Below are 15,668 nucleotides of genomic sequence, written 5' to 3'. Positions count from 1 at the left end.
TGCTGCAGCCCCCTGAGTCCTTCCTTGAGGGCCTCCCAAGTGATCATGTCTGGCTTAGGTTGCCCCTTCTCTGAGGGGTCTTACCCATCATTGACTAACTGACCAAGCATTGGGGGCAGAGATGGATGAAGCAGCACTCCTGCCAGGGAGATAAGCTTTATCTCCTTGTGGCTTCCATTCCGGAGGTCACTCACTCAGCCTTATCCCAGGGGGGCAGTTACAACTCCTGAAACCAGGCAGAGAGGTTCCCAACAAGTAAAGACTTTACTTAGTCTTAGTAATTTATTCATTCATTCACTTACAGTTGTTTCCTGAGCAATATAGAATACTAGAAGGTGTAATAGATTAGAGATGTAGCAGTAACAAAGAAGTTTCTCCCATAGAATACAAAACCTGTGCGGGATATTGTTAATGCATAAATATGTGTTTTTAAGATATTTGGTCATAATTAAAACTCTGAGAAAATTAGAACAGAGTAAGATAATATAAAGTGATGAATTGGTGGGAATGAGGACTTTTAGATAACTGATTCTAGGAAGAAAGTTGTAAAGAAATAGCCATTTCAAAACTGACAGTAACCACAGTGAGGGTAATGTGGGGAAAAGGGGAAGCGTCATCAAGGAACATGTATAAAGAACACATGGACAATTTCAAAGGGGCGTAGGATCGAGGGTGCGAGGTGGGGATGGGTAGGGATGGTTGGGTAAGGGGACATTTGTTGGGGGGAAATAGAGACAACTATGCTTGAACAATAAAAAAAATTAAAGAAATAACCATTTCAAGATGCTGCAGGGGATAAAATTCCAGACATTTGGGAACTAGACATGTGTGAGAGGCACTAGGAAGGTTTGTGTGGGGAGATGCCGGCAGAAGTGATGGGTGGTCAGAAGCAGCAGTGCAGATGATGTGGGGAGGATAGGAGGAACAAGTGCTGGTGAGGCTGTGGAGAAAGGGTAACTCTAGTGCACTGTTGGTGGGAATGCAGACTGGTACAGCCACTGTGGAAAGCAGTGTGGAATTTCCTCAAAAAAACTAAAAATGGAACTGCCTTTTGACCCAGCAATTCCACTCTGGGATTATATCTTAAGAATCCTGAAACACCAGTTCAAAAGAACCTATGCACCCCAATACTCATAGCAGTGTTATTTACAATAGCCAAGAACTGGTAACAGCCTAAGTGCCCATCAGTAAATGAATGGATCAAAAAAACTGGTAAAAACTGAAGGAAAGAAGGAGCTCCTAACTTTCACGACAGCATGGATGGAACCGGAGAGCATTATCCTAAGTGAAATAAGCCAGGTGGTGAAAGAGAAATACCATATGACGTCACCTATAAGAGGAACCTAATCAACCAAACAAATGAGTGAAATAGAACCAGAGACATAGAAACAAAGAACAAACTGACAAAGAACAGAAGGGAAGGGGTGGAGAAGGCAGGTAACGGGGAAGGGTATAGTAAAGTAACGTATAAATGACCCATGGACATGGACAACAGGGTAGGGATTGACTGTGGGAGGGGAGAAGGGGGTGTACAAGGACAGGGGAGGGCAATGGGGGAAAAACTGGGACAACTGTAATGGAACAACAGTAAAATTTTAAAAAAATCTTCCACCACACTGGCTGGAAATTGCTGCTCTGGGGCCTCCAGGAGAAATGCCACCTTACCAACACTTTGATATTAGCACAGGGAGACCCATTTTGGACTTCTGACTTCAAAAATTATATGGCAACAAATTAGCATAGTTTTAAGCCATCATTTTTGGTAATTTGTTACAGTAGCAATAGGAAACATGTACAGTAGGCATGGAGCCTCAGGCATGATGGGGAGAAAAGAGAAGAACATTTGGGTTTAGGCTTTACATTTATAAAGGAGATTAGTCATCATTCAAATTTCAATTGGTGTTCCATTTCTGGATCACTCCGCTGTAAGGCACTGAGAACGAGTATGTAATTCTAATGATTATACTTATTCTATAAAGCACTCATATATTGTGTTGCTTATTGTATGTTTAAAGTGTTTAATAAGTGTAAAGATGTTAAAATTAAAAAAAAGAGTTGAGACAATTTCTGGTCTGACAGTACAGTTCCCTGTTCCTTAAAATAAAATTTTGCAAAATGCCAGTCATATACTTTCTCACCTAAAACAATTCCTTGTATATTATATTTTAGTTTGGAATAACTTTTACTATTTCTTGTAGTGAATAAAGCCAAAATTTTCTACAAGAGGTGAGAAAACATTTACAATTCAAAAGTACAACACATCCACTCATATTATTTTTCTATTTTTCCTAACAATTTCAAGCCCAGCATTTTTATATTTACATGGAATATTTTGTGACAAAATACTTGAGGACTATGCAGATATTTTATCCCTCACTAGACATTTGCTTTGGTTTTAGCATCTTCTGATACCTCTCATTTGAATCAATTATTACTATAATAAATAGTAATCTCTAATTGTATCACTTTCCACGTTTATGAGTTGCTATTATATTATAAGGATAAGCTTTCTCTTCTCCCATATCTTCAGGTAGTCATTTGTTTATTGACATCATCATGAACTCTCCTGGATTCTTAGCTTCAGATTTACATTGCAAAGCAAACGATTCACCTTACCCAGGTGATGAAAGTTATGGGACCAAGGGATAGCCTGTGTCTTCTCATGTGATAACATTGTGAAGAATATGCTGTCATCTCTGTGTTTCTCCTGTCAAAAATCTTATTGTAAGAACACATCAGAGAAGATCTTTAAGCAACACAAAGAACTGCTCCAAATTGTAGGAGATTAAAAAAGCAAGGGCAACTACATGCACTGGGTGACCTTGGATTACACCCTGAGTCAGGGGAAAATGGTTATCAAGGATATAATTGGAGAAATGAATAATATTTGAATATGGACTGTGATTTAGATAATAGCATGTATTCATATTATGTTTTTCTGCTTTCCATTACTTTTGTACAGGAGAATGTCCTTGTTCTTATGAAATACATACTAAAATATTTAGGGGTAATGGGACAGGGTGTCTTTGACTTAATTATAAATGATTCAGAAAAAATAAAAGAAAGAGAAAAGAGGAGGGAGGGAGAGTGAGAGAAAATATGAAGGGTAGGGTATTAGAAATATTATTTTCTAGGGTTGCCATAAGAGAGCAGTACAAACCGAGTGGCTTGAAACAACAGAGGTTTGTTGTCTCACAATTCTGGAGGTCAGATGTCCGAAATCAAGGTGTCAGTGGGGCCACACTCTCTCTGAAACTTTAACGAGAGGACCCTGCCTCCTCTCCTCCAGCTCCTGGTGGCCCCAGCTCTTCCTGGTTTATTGCAGCATCTGCAGCCATTTCCACAGGCCCATCATATCTCTGTATCTGAAAAATTATATAGTGGACACTTACGTCAGTAGAATGAAGATTGAAATGTACAAAGGACTTTTTAAAAATCATATTTAAGAATATCAGATCTTGGGAAAGAAAAATAATATTTTAGAACATAGGGCACCATCATACTGGTTATTTCAACATGGCGTACTCTTAGCTAATTATGTCTACAAGTATTTTGCTCCCAAACAATGTCGGGCTCACAGGTACTGGGGGTTAGGACTTCAACATTTCTTTCTGAGGGATGCCGTTCAGCCCAAACATGTATACAGGAGTTCTTTGTACTACTCCTGCAACTTTGAGTAAATCTGAAATTGTATCAAAATAAAAAATTACTTAAAAGTATTAATGTATAAAACATGGTATTAAAATGCTATTAGGTAGTTCAAGTGAAATTTTTATTATTAATGTGTTTGAGAATTATTAATAAAACAATTGATAAGTATATTCATTGACACTAAATTGTCACATAAAGTAAAATATTATTCATTTGTTCATATGTCACCAGATAGGCAGTAAATTAGATTCCTGTTTGTAGGAAATGATATATTTGAATTCCATTTTCAATAGTCCAGGGACATAGTTTAGGACAAATTGGAAGTTGGGTGGCCTCCCAGTTTGGACAATTAGGGAGCAAATGTTATTAGGACTCCCAGTAAAAACTAAACAGTTCTCAATTACAGAAAATATTTGAGAAGCTTCTGTTGATTTTGCATATATAGCATTGATTACTTCCATTTCCCTAATGAAAACCAATCACTATGTGATTGATTTTCCCGAAGCCAAGCTGAAAAACTTACCTCAGAGTCTATATTGTACAAAGACAACTTTTTTGTTTTTGAACTGTTCTTACTAATGTAGTTTTACTTGCTTTGGAATTTCTTCTCTTATTTAGACAAATTATAATTGCCATTGTCAGTATAAGGAATTTGACATCTGGTGACTGTAGGAATGTAAAACCAGGAAGACAGCAGGCACACACACACACCCCTTAGGACTTAGGGCATCAAATATAAGTGAGTTTTCTTGAATCACGAAAAAAGTATCTTGCATCTGCTCTCACTCTCAATATCCTTTTATACCCCCAATTCCTAATCCATGTTTTTATAAAAGGATAGCATTCAGTAATTTAAAAATATTACTTAAGATTGATAAAATGTGTAGTGATTGCTGAAGTTATTGTTCCACAAAATAACTGCAGGCTTGGATAGTCTTTGTTCTGTATTTGAACATCCAGTTTAAAATTGGCAACTTATCCTGTTTCTCATCCCCGGAAATAATACAACTGAGTACACAATCAAGTGCACAAACCAGTCCATGAGAAAATTAAAGTTAGTTTACCATTGGAATCTTCATTCTGAGCCATGTCTCCAAGGAAACAATGTAATTAACACATGCACCAGTTCAGGAACACTTTTCTCTGGCTTTTATATTCATAGCTGAGAAATCATCTAGTGAACACTTACATATGGAATATAATTTGAAGTGTTAAAAGAACCTATTAAAAAGATATTTAAGATTATTGTGTCTTGAAGAGAAAAATAGTAATTTAGAACAGGTTTCAAATTCTTACATTAAAAATGTACCATATCAAGAATAATATTTTTATTGAATTAAACTATTTGTTAGCTTTTACTTTGCAAAATTGGGAAAATTTATTTTATGTTCCCAAGCGGTCAAGTGTCTTTTTAAAAATATAAGTACTAACAAAATGCCTTATATACCATGAATTTCCAACCTCTTGGGCTATTTCCCTGGCTGCATGCTAGGAGTGAGACCATCCTGATCATATTAAGAGAAGTCTTCTGACATTTTGAGGAAACGTTCTGCCTTGAAAGTCATCAGTGCCTTATTTCCAGTGGGATCCATTAACAACTATAATTGCACATTAACTTCTAAGTTAGTCAGCCTAAGAATAATAATCAGCCATGAATCTTTTCAATGGTATTTTTTAAATAGACACCCAATTTCAGAATTCTAATTCAGGAAATACAACTTCTCCAGGGATCCTTACAGGAGTGTCCAACCTTTTGGCATCTCTGGGTCACAATGGAAGAAGAGTTATCTTGAGCCACATATTCAATACACTGTGACAAATAATCACAAAACAAATCTTATAATATTTTAAGTAAATTTACAATTTTGTGTTGGGCTGCATCCATAGCCTCCCAGGGCCACATGTGACCTGCAGGCTGTGGGTTGGACACCCCTGCTTTAGGACCTATGTTGTTATTGCACATGGCTCAGATGGTCTATGGACATCTAGCAATACCAGATGGTCTGGGGGTGGGGCAGAACACCAGGACCACCACAGGGGGGGTACTCTAGCCCACAAAGAAAACAAAAATCAAGGGAGGTAGGGGAGATAGAAATTGAGAGAGAAGGGGGGAGTCAGTCTTTTGTAAATGTCATTGTGGGGCTAAAAAATAATTTTTCTTCTACCTTCTAAGTTTGTGTAGCTTGGCTAATAATCAAACTAACAGAGACAGGTTAACAGGAGAAAATGTCCAAAGTATATTATATGAGTGCAGATTCAGGAGCAGGGCATAAGAATAGAGACCCCAAAAAACAATTGGGCAGTTGAAGTTAACAAGGTCTGTCCAGAAAGTATTCAGCCACATACTATGAAAAATAGACATTTATTGAAAAGGATATAAGATACAAGAAACATTGTACATAAGACAATGAATGATTCCTCAGTTTCCTTCAAAGTAGGCATCTTAAGCACACACTTCTTCCAGTCGCCATTAACTGTAAGGAGAAAGTGGGAGTTGTGGTTTGGGACTTCAAAGGACAGGAAGGTATTTCACAGGGAGATAGAAAGTAAATGTTTGGTAAATAAATGTTTTCTGGGCTATGTTTAACAATAGCATCTGGAGAGAACTTTCTACAAATAAATTTTGTTAGGTTCCTCTCTGCCTATCACATACTAGTTTATATTAAACTGTAGTTACCTGTGAGGTTGTCTTTCTTTTTAGAGAAGGTCCTCTACCTAAATTTCTTTGGGAGGTTAAGAGGGACTGTGAAAGCTTTTTACTGAGTCTTTTGTTTCTTCATAACCATCTTAAGAAAAATACCTCCAAAGAAGTATTTTGGGGTGGCAACTTCTGCTTCCCTTCATTATCCATATGGAAAGATCAAATGCAGGAAACATAAATATGCATATAGTGACCTTATAATATTATCTACACACCCTTGAAAATAAAGATTAGAAAATTAAGTTATAAGTTATTTTGAAAATTATAATTATTTTCTGCAATTTTAATAATTAGTATAATTCAGTGGCTACTTATTTTCATTTTAATAAATCTTTGTTAGTACTGAAATGTCCCAGATACTTTAATAAATGTTGGGAATACAAAGAGGAATAAGATGTGATCTGTGATTAGGAAATTCTGACATATCTACATAAGAAATAATATCTCATAATCAAGGAGCACAGACCAGTGAGTGATTAACAGAGTGAAATTCTGATGAACAAACCCAGCAGAAATATTCAGCACCACGTTTCACTTTCAGACTTGCTTTGAAAGTTTCATTACTTCTAAAAGCATAGTATGGAATTTCCTCAGAAAACTAAAAATGGAACTGCCTTTTGATTTGGCAATTCCACTTCTGGGATTATATCCTAAGAACCCTGAAACAGTAATCTATAAGAACCTATGCTCATAGCAGCACAATTTACAATAGCCAAGTGCTTGAAGCAACCAAAGTGCCCATCAGTAAATGAATGCATCAAAAAGCTATGGTACATTTACACAATGGAATACTATGCAGCAGAAAGAAAGAAGGAGCTCCTACCCTTTGGGACTGCATGCATTGAACTAGAGAGCATTATGCTAAGTGAAATAAGCCAGGCAGTGAAAGACAAATACCATATGGTCTCACTTTTAAGTGGAACCTAATCAACAAAACAAACAAGCAAGCAAAATATAACCAGAGACACTGAAATTAAGAATAATCTGACAGTAACCAGAGGAGAGGTGGGAGAGATAGTGAGGGGAAACGAGGAAGGGTTTTCAGGAACAACTATGAAGGACACATGAACAAAACCAAGGGGGTGTGGTATCAGGGGAGGGAGGGCGTGATGGCTGGGGTCGTGGGGGGTGGCAAAGTGAAAATGCAGACAACTGTACTTGAACAACAATAAAAGAACTTTTTAAAAAAGAAATATTCTCTCCAAGTGCACTGAATTAACTCTCCCATCTATTTTTGTTGTGATTGAAAATATATGACTCTAAATTGTAATCACTGTTGTGTCCCCAGGTATTTGACATAGATAAGATTCTGTCTGAAGTGCTTCTGCAGTGGGAAAGAGAATAACTCCATTATCTCCTACCTATTAGTATTGAAATTGGTATCAATACCCTATAGGTCTGTGTCTTAATTGATTCTTTAGTAATTGATAATTGGGTAGGTATGCAAAATCTTATTTTCATAGTTGGAGACTAGAGGAAAGACATTATTAGGTAGGTCTTAGGATCTTAAAATTGTTTGCTTTCCTTAGGTAAATGAAAATCTGAAATATATAACTTGCTCTGTTCAGATAAAGGAGTATCTTTATGTAGTTATAGAAAAATATAATGTGAAAAACTCTAGATCAGGGGTCCCCAAACTCTGGGCCAAAGACTGGTATCAGTCTGGGCCTGCTAGGAGCCAGGCCACACAGCAGGAGGTAAGCTTGAATGTAATGCACTTGAATCACCCTGAAACCGTTCACCTTTCCCTCCCATCCATGGAAAAGTTGTCTTCCACAAAACCAGTTCCTAGTGCAGAAAAGCTTGGGAACCGCTGCTATAGATGGTGAGGTAAGCAACGCTGCTTCTCTGGAGGAAAAATATTAAAATGTGGAACATCATACCACTTGGGCCTACTTTTTGTTTTCTTTTTATAATATATTTAGAACAATCCCTGGAAAGCCTAAGGTATAGGATATTTATACACACACAGGCATATATATATGTAATTTACACACACACAAATGGTAACTCCCACATTTTAACGTATTAAGTTATGGCTGTGACATACCTTTTATGTAAAGTTATGAATTTGGGTATTATATGAACTATATTTACATTATAATACAGATACCTACTAGTAAAAAGAATAGGAGGAAACTTTCATTTGGCATGTTTGATGGCATGTTATTGGTAGGAATATGGGAAATCTTGGACACCAGGAACATGTTCATGTCATGCCCTTGGAGAAGAGATGTAAACCATGGCTGATAAATTTTATGGAGTTCATTAAAAAATGTAGAGCAATGGCAACAATTTACATAATCAGTATTTTTTACAGCAAAAGCACATCTATTACATTGAAGCTGAGATGGGCAAAAGGTAGAGCAGGTATGCTCAGAGGCACTTAACGGAGGGTTTTTTGTAGCTAAAAGCTGTATAATAGCCAAATTTAACAAACTTCACTTATTAATGCCTAAAGATTATGCTTTTCCTTTGAAAAGTTTCTGGAAAAGCAAAACACAACCAGGTATTATTAAAATATCATAGTATGAGAACAACTCTCAGATGAGTGTCTGTGGCGAGCAAGGAGCTTGAAGATTTCAGAGGATGGTTTGAGAAAGATCAGCCAAAGTTCATGAAAGAGTTTGCCATTTGGACTCTTCAAAGGGATGGGGCAATTCTGTTGTGTGCAAAACAAGGTAGGCTCTGTAGGTACAGCCAGGATAGTGGCATGGGTGGCTCAGTAGCCATGGATTGGATTTTTAGGATTTCATTAGAGGGATGAGGAAGTCTTGCAAGAGTCCGTTGAACTTTTTTAGTCTGTCAAAGTATCTCACAAAGTATTTGATTTATTTGTCTTTAAGTAATTTCGGTTCTCTGTAGGATTGTAGCTAATGTAAACTTTTGTGTATCTGGTTTCTGACTAAGATAGAAATGAAAAGATTGATCAGCTTACTCTGTTAACTGTATACATGTATTACATTTGTTCTTTTCCACTTACAGGCAGGAGCGGATGTGCTTCTCCAGGATGTTAATGGAAATATCCCATTGGATTATGCTGTAGAAGGGACAGAATCAAGCTCTATCCTATTGACTTATCTGGATGAAAACGGTAGGCTGAGCTTTCAAAAACTGTAGAAAGATAGTAAGTGGGTAGGTTGGTAGACTTTTAATTGTATTTATTTTTCAGGTCTGCTTACATGATTTCCTATTGATGTAGTTTTCCTAGATTGTATAAAATGAGTTATGTTTCTACACTGCATTTTACTCTCCTACTGCAATGCGTTGTTGATTTAGTTAATGTACTTTTGTACTCCAGCAAAATTCTAGAGGCCAACAATGAAGGAACATTTTAACAAGCATCTAAAGTCCATAATTAGTGGAACTGGGCTTGTAATTATGATCTGTCCTCCACTGGGAGGAGAAGGGAAGTGAACCAGCACAATTGAATTTAGAGTTAATGAGAGCAAGGTCATCTGAAGTGTATTCTCTTAGGAACCATGGTCCACTTAAGAATTATAACATGCTGTTAAGTGAGGGCTTTAGTCAGGGCAGTTAGCACTGGAACCACTATTGGTGATGTTTGGAAACAGAAACGTTGTCAGAAAAATGCCCCATGATCGTGGTGCTGGCCTGAAAAGCTGAGGCTGAGGCCCTAGATCTATTCAGTGACAAAGAACATTTAATTGCTCAGATCCAAGGTATAATTTCATGAGTAAGTTCAATGTTGGTAAAACAAGAGGTGTTTGAAACCTTTTTTAATAATGATTTAGCATAAATTCTGTATTTCTTGAGTCCCTTGATATTTTTGAACATCTTGGATTGTTACAGGTTACAATCAGCTAAAGATAACAGCACCTGCTTTAGATGAACCTTTCAAATGCGCCAATCACCCTATCCACCCTGCACTTTGAACTTTTACATTCATGTAGTATGGGTTGCAGTGTATGGGGTATTTGGTTTTGTTATGTTTTGTTTCTGTCTTATTTATTCTATTACAGTTGTCCAAATTTTCCCCCTTTACCCTCCTCCACCCAGTTCACCCCTGACTCACAGTTATTCTTGAGCTCAATATACTAAAATAAAGAAATATACCCCTTTCTTCCTTTCTGATATTTAGCTATGAATAACAATAATGAAATTTCCATCCCTTCAAATATGAGATTTTGTCAGAGAAAAAGTTTAAAACTTTTCAGAACCTCACCATGCTTGTGATTATTCTTCTTGCCTCTAAGAAAAGCCTGACATCTGCCTCTTTGTTCGCTGTGCTCTTCGCCTCCTCCAGATGGCTTGAATCAAAAGGTTTATTCTGAGGATGGCTTAGAATAATAATAATAATTAGTACTCAGCAGCCATGAGTTCTTTAAAAATAGTCTCATTAATTCTGAGAGCAAGGTATTACTACTATTTTCATTAGAGCAAATGTGAGCTGAGTTGTGCTATTGAAGGTCACTTAGTCATGGCCTGCGTGACAGAAGCAAATTGGGGTGCAGGCTGTGTGGTGTAGTGTGCTGTTCCCTCAGTTCACACACCCACTTTTACCTAAGGGATCACCTGCATTCTTCACATCTTGTCAACTCTGACTTGGACACTGGTTATTTCTAAAGGGAATGAGCTGAACATTATGCATATTCTACTGCTAGGAAATTTATTATTTGCACACTTGTAAAACTTGACCTATAGTCACATGAATCTGAATTGGCATGAACTTGACTGTCATTTATTTAGCTGTGCCACTTCTATTTGATGTTTTCTTGCTGTTCGTACAGTTCTGATTTTTTAATAGCCATTGTGATAAGTGTTTCTCTCTAGAAACTCAAATTAACTGTCTTTATTTAAAAAATAATTAACATTACTTATAAACCTTTCCAACTCATTAAAGATTTTGCCTGATAAGAATTTTAGTGTTTGCAAAGGCAGTATTATCTATCCTATATAAATAAAAATAAGTGCATTCCCTCTGAGAAGTTGCTTTGTAAAATGATTAAGGAGAAATGACAAGAAGGCACTGACTGAATCATTAGAAGAAAATATGTCATGGTGATGGCTGTCACAGTCAGTTTGTAAAATACATGTTTGCTGGAACAAATTTAATATCATATCTCTTAAATTTTTAATTATGTTTTCCATTTGTCACTGCTGTTGCACTGCCCTCTGCCTTCCCATCCATCTGTCCCTCTCTCACCTCGTTTACAATCTGGTTCCATTTCTGACAGTGTCCCTCACACTAATCTGTATTGGCTGCCACAAATCCAGTAAATGTGGCCTAATTCAATGTATTCTCCCCTTGTTGGTGCACTTTTAGAATCCTCTGCTGTGACAGTGAGGGCCAATATCCTTAGAAATTTCTAATATTACAAGAGGGAATTTTTATTGTTATTTAGCACTCAAAGTTTCAGCACAACCTTCTTATAACTAGGCAGCTGCAATCCTTGAATTTTCATTCTGCATCATACAGTTTCAAGTCAGAGTACTTATCATGCTGTCAGATAAGGATGCATGTGGCAGGAGGCAGTTGAGGTCCTGAGCAAGTTGATTACATGGAAAATCACTGGTCACAAGTTCTAATTGTACTGTCACCACTGACACACACTGTACACCTGGGCACAGCAATTAACCTTGGCTCACCGCCTGAGCTATCTGGACTAGAAAACTAGACAACCAAGGAGGATTGAGCATTTGATGCATATTAAATCTCCAGTGCAAGGCAAACCAGCTGGCATTCAAGGAAATCGATTATGAAATGAGCCAGCATGGAGTGAAAGCAGTGCAGGAAGAGCTCAAGGCGGTCCAGGACAAATAGGTGCTCATCATTGGCAGGCTGGGGAGATTATATTCAAGACCCTGAAAACAGAAACACTGAAGTAAAGAATAATCTGACAGTAACCAGAGAGGAGGTGGGAGAGGGATTATGGGAAATAATAGGGGGTGCCATCAAGGAACGTGTATCAAGGACATGGACAAAGCCAAAGGGGATGAGTTCAAGGGTGGGAGGCAAGGATGAGTTGGGCATGGGGAGGCATGGTGGGGTGAAAATGGAGACAATTTTACTTGAACAACAATAAAAAATAATAATAAAGCATAATACATTAAAAATACATTTTAAAAAACTTTGCTCAATGTATATCATTGTACACTTCTCTTTCTACTTCATTTCAAATCTATCCTTTTAGGAAGTCTCTCACATTTATTCTCCTGAGTTCTTACTCTTCTTGACTCAGCCCACTGTCCCCACTGACCTACTGGAGAGGTCCTTGCCATCATTGGGTTGCCCTCCCTTGGTTCTCTGTCCAGCGATCACTTTTCTATTCTCTATTACCTCATCTTTCTGTGACAGCTTGTTGACTTTGATTGCACTCTGTTATAGAAAACTGTCTCACCTGCAATTATCTTTTCAGAGTTCTCCCCTTCTCTTTGAGTTTCTACTTAGTTTTCTGTGGATGTTCCACTTGTATATCCAAACACCAAAATGTTGGTGGTTTCCAGGGCTTTGCTTTAAATATCTTCTTTCATCACTACAAACTATTTTGGCTTATCTCCCCCTCTTCCATACATTATTACCACCTGCCTGTTTTAAAGAATATTTCTGTACCTTAGATATCTTTAAATACCTGCAGGCTTATGTGTGCAATTTTAAGTATCTTGACTTGAATGTCAGATAATTTTAAATAACGTGTCTAATATGGAACTGATTGTTGTCCTTTCATATACTCTATATGTGTTTTATTTTACCTTTACAGCCAGGAACCCAGCTATCTGAACATTGTTTTTGTTCTCCTAAATCTCTCACATCTAATTTTCACCAAACCTGAAAGATTCTGCTTTCTTGATATCTCAGTAATATGTCCATATCCCTCACCAATCATGCTGTTACTACCTCAGTTAAAACTCTGGTCTTTCTATTTTGGAACATTCTCAAAAACTGATCTTCTTACCTTTAGCCCTTGATGTTTATTCTTCAGAGGACTCCCAGATTAATCAGTCCATAAATGACCTTGTGTATTTCTTCTGCTTAATAAGGTTAATTCATGATGCTGTCTTTTTACCATCCTCATTAGGGTCACCCAGTGTTAGGGAGACAGTACACCCTGTTTCCCTAGCACAGTCCCACATTAAGCCTGTGGTCAGGGTTGGAGGGGAAGGGTTAGGTAGAGGCTTACAACACCCTTTTGGCTTGAATGTGTTTATTTATCTTTATTTTTAAATAGTTGTGTCTTGTTTTATATTTTATTCATTTTTAGAGAGAGGGAAAGGGAAGGAGAAAGAGAGGGAGAGAAACATCAATGTGTAGCTGCTTCTCACATGGCCCCCACGAGGGAACCAGCCTGCAACAAATGCATGTGCACTGACTGGAAATTGAATTGACAACCCTTTGGTTGGCAGGCCAGCACTCAATTCACTGAGCCACACCAGCCAGGGCTATTTCTCTTTATTTCCTGTTTGCCTGCTCGATTCTTTCTCTTCCTATAAATCTTGGCTCTCTTAGGAAGGTTACTATGGAGACAAAAATTGGTATTAGATCCACTTTCAAGAGCTTATTAGAGAATCTTGCACTAAAATCATTGGATGGGTCATTTTGTAGTCGCATAATGATAAAATTGCCTATAATAGCAGGGTAGATTACCCCCAGTACTGCCTGGATAACCGAGTAAAGAGAAAGTTGAATTGTTACAAAAACAATATTATTTGAGGAGAGACAGTTAAGGAAAGTAAAGGTAGGGTTCAGATTTACTTGATGTGTTAATGTAGTTTTAGTTTGGCACAGGTATGTGCCCTTGCTGCACCAGATGGAGATTCGGAGACCAAACATTACATAGATATTGTCAAATGTGATCAGGTAATAAGAATTAGTGTCACATATACAATATATTAGTTAAACTACAGACTTTATTCAGATTCAGTTTTTTCACAAGTCTTTTTCTCTTTTTTCCATGATACTACATCACTTCTAGCAGCAACTATTTGGGTGAGAAAAATCACAGAGAATGAAAACTATATAACTTTAAAATACTTTTAGTAGTGTGTGTTGATTTACACTAAAGCATATATCCATTGAGAACATGCCATTTATAAAGTATTCTATCACAAATTGAGGATGTAATAAGAGGAAAATTATTCAAGATTACACTCTAGCTGGAAATAGACTGCTTCAAAGAAAAATAATTATACTGCTTTGAGTAAGAATTCAAAGTGGAAAAAAGATTCAAATATGAGCAGGTTGAACAAATATAAGATGAAACTGAGTTTTCGTTACAGAAGCTGAGAAGCATCTCTGCATTCTGTTTGAAAGGCTCTTTCTACCCTAGGAGTGGATCTGACCTCACTGCATCAGATGAAGCTTCAGAAACCTATGAGTATGTTAACAGATGTCAAACACTTCATATCATGTGGAGGAAATGTTAATGAGAAAAATGACGAAGGAGTAACACTGGTAAGTTAATATGCTTGACTCAGAAATATTGCTTAAATGGAGAATTTTAACTTTGTTTTTAAAACATAGAAATTGATATAATTAACTTTTATTTTTTAAATATATTTTGTTCATTATGCTATTACAGTTGTCCCATTTTTGTCACCCTTTTATTCCCCTCCACCCTGTACCTACCCTCCGACCATCATCCCTCCACTTTAGTTCATATCCATGGGTCATACATACAAGTTCTATGGCTTCTCCATCTCCCATACTATTCTTAACCTCCCCTTGTCTATTTTTTGCCTGTCATTTATGCTTCTTATTCCCTGTCCCTTTTCCCCTATTATCCTCCCTGCCCTTCCCCACTGATAACCCACCAGGTGATCTTTATTTCTGTGAATCTGTTCCCGTTCTAGTTGTTTGCTTAGTTCATTTTTGGGGGGTTTAGTTGTTGATAGTTGTGAGTTTGTTGGCATTTTACTGTTCATATTTTTTATCTTCTTTTTCTTAGGTAAGTCTCTTTAATGTTTCATTTAATCAGGTCTTAGTGATGATGAGCTCCTTTAACTTGACCTTGATGATGATGACCTTCACCTTACATGGGAAACACTTTATCTGCTCTTACATTCTAAATGATAGCTTTGCTGGATAGAGTAATCTTGGATATAGGTCCTTGCCTTTCATGACTTGGTGTACTTCTTTCTAGCCCCTTTTTCCTGTAAGGTTTCTTTTGAGAAATCAGCTGATGGTCTTATGGAAACTCCTTTGTAAGTAACTGTCTCCTTTTCTCTTGCTGCTTTTAACATTCTCTCCTTCTTTTTAATCTTGGATAATATAATTATGATGTGCCTTTGTGTGTGCTTCCTTGGGTCCAACTTTTTTGGGACTCTGAGCCTCCTGGACTTCCTGGAAGTCTGTTTT

General features: G+C 37.2%; 1 protein-coding gene across 1 annotated transcript in view; it reads left to right on the top strand.

The window, feature by feature from the left end:
• The window catches only part of MYO16 (myosin XVI), a 660,093-nt gene that overhangs the window by 249,823 nt on the left and 394,602 nt on the right, over positions 1–15,668 (top strand). Inside the window, exons 5-6 of the mRNA XM_053670348.1 lie at positions 9,338–9,446; positions 14,641–14,765. Of these exons, the coding sequence (XP_053526323.1) occupies positions 9,338–9,446; positions 14,641–14,765 (234 nt within the window). The remainder of the gene's footprint in view (positions 1–9,337; positions 9,447–14,640; positions 14,766–15,668) is intronic.

Source organism: Artibeus jamaicensis, unplaced genomic scaffold (assembly GCF_021234435.1).
Source record: "Artibeus jamaicensis isolate MK-2021 breed Jamaican fruit bat unplaced genomic scaffold, CSHL_Jam_final contig_559, whole genome shotgun sequence".
Taxonomy (NCBI): domain Eukaryota; kingdom Metazoa; phylum Chordata; class Mammalia; order Chiroptera; family Phyllostomidae; genus Artibeus; species Artibeus jamaicensis.
This window is presented reverse-complemented; position numbering and strand designations above follow the sequence as displayed.